The sequence below is a fragment of the Haliotis rufescens genome, unplaced genomic scaffold (genome assembly GCF_023055435.1).
Source record: "Haliotis rufescens isolate VD_foot unplaced genomic scaffold, xgHalRufe1.0.p SCAF_7, whole genome shotgun sequence".
Taxonomy (NCBI): domain Eukaryota; kingdom Metazoa; phylum Mollusca; class Gastropoda; order Lepetellida; family Haliotidae; genus Haliotis; species Haliotis rufescens.
This window is the reverse complement of record NW_025964361.1, coordinates 33910607-33916316: the sequence shown is the minus strand read 5'-3', so window position 1 is coordinate 33916316 and position 5710 is coordinate 33910607. Positions and strand designations below refer to the sequence as shown.

General features: G+C 40.9%; 1 protein-coding gene across 1 annotated transcript; it reads right to left on the bottom strand.

Annotated features, from left to right (window-relative positions):
* Positions 1–5467, bottom strand: LOC124118285. The gene is made up of 6 exons (XM_048387410.1): positions 5429–5467; positions 4111–4151; positions 3639–3778; positions 3118–3240; positions 1803–1946; positions 1–216 (listed from the first exon to the last, which is right to left on the bottom strand). The coding sequence occupies exons 2-6, from the start codon at positions 4111–4113 to the stop codon at positions 30–32; spliced, it is 597 nt and encodes a 198-aa protein (XP_048243367.1). The 5' UTR covers positions 4114–4151; positions 5429–5467; the 3' UTR covers positions 1–29.
* Positions 5468–5710: the final 243 nt, after the last annotated feature.

Genomic DNA, 5710 nt, shown 5'->3' with positions numbered 1-5710 from the left:
TTATTGTGTTTCAGTATACTTCATGAAATCTAGCCGTGGAATGTGAGCTCTCGACATTCGCAGTCTTGCGGGAGCCACAACCAGCGCCAGTTTAGGCCAAACTTGTAACCCCAGGGGAGTTCGGTGCCAAGACACCACGCCCACACCCACACCCGGATGTAGCGTGTTGGCACGCATCTTGTATTGGAACACCAACACGGTTCGTTGCACTTGGTCCTGAAGGGTAAATAAGACAAATGTTAGGATATTTTGTAGTGTTTTTAGGCGGGGGTCATAACGCGGCAATAGTGCGTTTTTGTTATTATTAAAGTGGATTTAACCTTTTATTTGTCTACACCAGATCATAAATTTTAAAAGGAAAACATCAAGGAATTCAATATAAACATAAACGGTGCCGATGCTAAGCTGGACGCGGCAAATTCAACAGCATATAGTTCACGAACTATCAAGATAACTGAAATTAGCCCCTATTAGTGGTTCCATGTAAATAGAGCACGTTATCATTAAATGTTCTAAACAAATCTTTCTTTCAAGAAACAGCCGCTGTATGGCTGAAATAATGCCGATGCGACGTTACATTTTAACTCCTTAACTCACTTAAAAAAACACTTCCTTCGAGTCAAACTAAAAGCTAAACAATGTTCAGCTACAAATAGGCAAGTCCTGATTTTGATAACAACGTAAAGTATTGTGTGACTACTCAAGGTCACTGTGACTTTATAAGCCCATAAATCTACATTTGCGACCCAGTTGACTATTGTGTGAGTGAGTGAGTGAGTATACCGGTCATATCACGGCGTGTCAGCCTTGTATACGAAAGAAAGCTCCAAGTGATCAGACGTTTACCACTTTAACCCTAAACCGACAAGCACAGTAATGGTGCCGACAAACCTAGAAACATAATCGGGGGGAATCAGGATTCCGACCCACAATTATAGGTTTCTGTTGTGCCCAAGGGACGCAACTCTGCGCATCGAACTGCGCTGCCTTAAACGACTGGGCCAACCGTGTGCCCAGCTGACAATTGAACCCTGCGATTGTGCATAATCCGTGCAATCGATAACAACAACAGGGCTTTGCTCGTGGGCCAATGAACACGTTGACGTGTGCATTAACAACATACACGCAGGGCATTCGTGAACTCCGTGTCACAACTCCATCGTGATTCACTGTTCAATTCATAAGGATTCTTCCGTTGAACGCGGAACGCCTACTGTCCCCAAATGCTGTCTTTACATAGATTTTTAATAAGTTTGTTTGGCAGTAAGTCTGGTTTATTAATCAGACAATATAGTGATTGACATCATGAGCATCGATCCATTCAATTAGGATACTATGACATGCATCAAGCCAGCGATTCTGACCACCCGATCCAGTTAGCCACCTTTTACGACAAGCATTGTCGAGAATATTTGTTTAAAAAGCCGCCAAATTTACGTCCTTTTATTGGTATTCGTTATGAGCGATTTCTGTTATAGGTCCTGGTAACATTGAATAAGTTTGCTTTACAGCCGCTTTTAACAGTAACTATATTACAGATTGAATGAGTTTGCTTTACAGCCGCTTTTAACAGTAACTATATATTAGATTGAATGAGTTTGCTTACAGCCGCTTTTACCTTAATCACAGGTTTGAGGCACGTCTGGTGGGGGGGCGAATTGCGGCATCTTATTCAACAGTGTCACCCATGAAACATCCATGAATGAAATTAACCACCTACGTCCACAATGACAGTGCTGTATGATGGCGAATGGCGAGTTTTCGGTAATTTTTTTAGACACGCGGCAGGTAAACATACTTACGGACACGTGACGTATCTGATCCACTGTCTGTAGGGGAAGATGACGTAACAACGCCGGTAGAAACGATGCAGGTAGCGGACTTTGGGTGGACATGGCTCACAGCTTCTCCCATAGATAGGCCTGACCTGGATCGGCAGGGTAGCCCTGCAAACCACAAAAGGCTTCCTACTGATTTAAAATGGTCTCTTTTTATGTTGATCGACACAGAAAGGATGTCTCTCAAATGTCGATTTTTAAGTATAAAAAATCATTTTTTTAAATGTCAGAAAAATCTAGTCTTGACGAAGTATTATACTTTATGACATTTTATCGACGGGTGCTGATTTATTTGATGTAAAGAACACGAGACAATCTTTTTGCCGTATGGTGAAGAAATACGTTGAACGGGTTCGAACTCAAACCTCTCCTACGTAACGGACACAGCAGAGGTGTTCATGGTTTAATATGTATTTGAGGTTTCCTTGGCATCTGCTACTTCTAATTCAAACGAAAATTGGTTGAGTTACCTTGTTGTTAGCTTTTAGCAAACTGTAGAAAGTAGTCCCAAATTTTAGCTCCAGCTAATCAACCAATCACAACAGAATACTAGGCAGCTAATCTTAATTTAGAAATAATATTGAGGTATTAAAATATATTAAACCCTGTATATAATACAGGTCGCACAGTGAGACCATGCATATCAAGCTCAATATATAGGTCTTTCTCTGGGACGATCACAACTACATTATCACAAAAACGCCCATCTTAATTTTTGCCGGCAATCTCCTTAAAATCAGACGTTTAAATCCGATGCGATACTTCTCGGCATCAAGATCTGAGGACACCTCCATTAAAGTTCTCGTGAGTTGAACTTTCTAATCAGCCCACAGCGTCGAGGTTGCGTATTAAATTCTCGGTACGAGTGAGCAAGCATTTAAACAATCATACCTGATTTCTGTACCTAGAAAATGAATATTATTCGAATGCAAAAACACAAAGCGGTGCTATTGTATGGTTGTGGATATGTCCTCTCGTTTCTAAGCGCCATGGCTTCAACATTCAAACGGTGTACATCGATGGTATAGTTGTGTTCTGTGTGGGTTTTCTTTTGCTAAGAACGAGATTTTCGATCTGGTGGCAAAGAAACAAAGCCGAGTCGTTTTAAGCTGATATCTGGGGAGCTCAACAAGTCATGCAATCTTCACTTCGACTGGGCGATCAAAGTTGGCTCAGAGTTAACCAGACGCGACATTAGCGGAGTCACCAAATCTTTGCGCCGAGTATCGTATCGGAATGAAATATTTGCTCATTATTATAATAAATTTGAAGTTTGTACCGTGTGTTCCTGGCTCGATCGGAGAAGTCCGTGAGATTATCTGCTATAGGGCAGTTCTGCTCATCTTCAAATCCGGTTGAGATGGCTTGGTCGACCTGATTGAGAGTGCTTTCAGCTTGCACACTGTAAAGAAAGAATAGTTCATCATCTCTTGAGAAAACTATTACATTTATATCGCGACCACCACAAAGGTAAGAAGTGGCTATGTATGGGTTTAAATGTCGGGTTTGGCTGTGGATATAGATGTAGATGTGGAAGGGGATGTGGATTGGGAAGGGGATGTATTTGTGACTGTGGGTATTGATGCGGATGTGGATGGGGACGTAGATGTGGAAGGGGATAACGATGACTGTAAGGATATTGATGTGGATGAATTAAATGTTTTTCCTGACACTGGAAATTAAACACAGAGTCTAAAAAACACCCCAATGCAGTACATTAAAGCCTTGTTTGTCATAACCCCGCATAACCCAGTGCAATTAACAGGACTTCGCTGTTGAGCACATACAAACAAATATTACCTGATTGCTGAATAACCTCTTTGAACTTCGTCCGAGTCAGATTCGAAGTCCTGACAGTTGGAGTCGGGAGGGGGACAATCTTGTCCCCAGACACACAAGCTCATCAAGAGGAGGCAGGCGCATGCTGCCGGAATTACGGTCTGGAATGAAAATTTACAAACAGTATGACAGTCATGTGACAGCGTTACTCTAACTCTCTGACAAGACCATTTACGAAGTGTGTTGACAGCTGGTGTAGGGAGGGGGACACTATTGCCCCCAGACACGCAAGCTCTTCAAAAGGAGACAGGAATTACGTTCCAGAAGGAACATTCCCAAACAATTATACAGTCATGTGAAACTTCTTCACAGTTATTACTCCCTGACAATGTCCGATCATTTTTTTTAATTCCTCCACTTACGTCGACATATAATATATGTAAGACGACGACGTGTGAAGTACGAATAACATAACAGTAGAGAAATACTGTACCATGGTCAGGCTTGATTCCTTCACTTTTCTTTTCTTGTAAGCTGAAACAAGCACAGACTATATCCATAAATGAAAAGTAGGAAAACATCACAGATTAATCTCAGGATAGCAGTCACATAGTATTTAACTGTCTATAAATATGTTTATCATACCTACATGCCAGAATGATGAGATCTGATTGGTCAACCTGATCTTGATAACATACTGTGTATCACGCCTTTGAGGGAAATAAAAAGTCTCAGTGGGTGAATAAATCAGCTCATGCCCCGCCACGAGCAAGTCAGGATCTTAGAGGCAGAATAAATCCCTTATACCCCGCTTCAAAGCAAAAAGCCTCACGCTTTTTTCCCAGTCAGTTGAAGTCACGTGACATAGCGCAAGTTAACCTCAGCTCAATCGAACAGCTGTTTTGTTTTGTTTATCAATTTTGAATTTATTTTCATTCATTGACAATGTCATACTGAAACATGTCAGTAAGACAAATTCGTTGTAGAAGGATGACACGGGGTACATGGGGTTTCATCCGTCCCTCGTTAGGTTTTATACGACTCGCATCCACCTCGTGGTATAAAAACCTAACGCGGAACGCATACAACCCTATATGCACACACACACACACACACACACACACACACACACACACACACACACACACACACACACACACACACCGCCCCCCACCCCCCACCCCCGTGATCCTGCTATAACTTATAATGTAAGTGGTCAATAAACAAAATGCATCTGTAATCAGTAATGAGTGAGTGGGTGAGTATGGTTTTACGCCGGTTTTAGCAATATTCCAGCAATATCACGGCGGGGGACACCAGAAATGGGCTTCACACATTGTACCCATGTCGGTAATCGAACCCGGGTCTTCGGCGTGACAAACGAACGCTTAAACCACCAGGCTACCCGACCGCCCCGTATACAGGAATGTCAAGCAAGTAGAAACAAATGTAATTTTAGATTGAAAGTTTTGTTTTTGAGGAGTAAATGTTGAAAATAGGTCTGTAAAACTGTTGCGATGTACAATTTGAACATAAAACGGCGAAGTAGAAAGGTATGCGTATTAAAACTTAAATAAGTTCTTGTTTCTGAAAAGTAATCAAAACATATATCTTTCTCAAAATTAATAGCATAATGGTCTCATATTTCAAACGCTATATTGCCAACAATCTTATCTAAAATATGCATAATAAGTACAATAATACATTGAAAAGGTTCTAAAATCATTCATACATTGAGATTTTAAACAAAGTAAAAACTTTAAGGTATTTGTCGGTGTCCGCCTTCATAATTATCTTGTGAGTATACCCACCTTCCACTCCTCTGTTCAGTCGAGATTTAGATGGCTGATGATGAGAATGTTAATATATAGTTTCCAGGAGGAGGAACCTTTGTCGAACTGTCATAGTTTGATTGGCTGATCGATTAATTAAACTGATACGCACTTGTGACAGGTTTGTGTGAAATCAGTCATGAAAAATCGGCCAAAGTCGATAAGTCCCCGCAGTATCCTTTCACGAAATCAAACCTAATATAAAGTAAATTTTATAACGTTCTAAATGCAATGCAAAATATCAAGATAGATGTTAACATG

What these genes read in the sequence shown, in the direction of transcription:
- LOC124118285 (XM_048387410.1), bottom strand. An exon ending in AGAGGTTATTCAGCAATCAG is followed by an intron (nt 3,241 to 3,638) that starts GTAATATTTGTT and finishes CTTTCTTTACAG; the next exon opens with TGTGCAAGCTGAAAGCACTC. An exon ending in GATCGAGCCAGGAACACACG is followed by an intron (nt 1,947 to 3,117) that starts GTACAAACTTCA and finishes TGTGGTTTGCAG; the next exon opens with GGCTACCCTGCCGATCCAGG.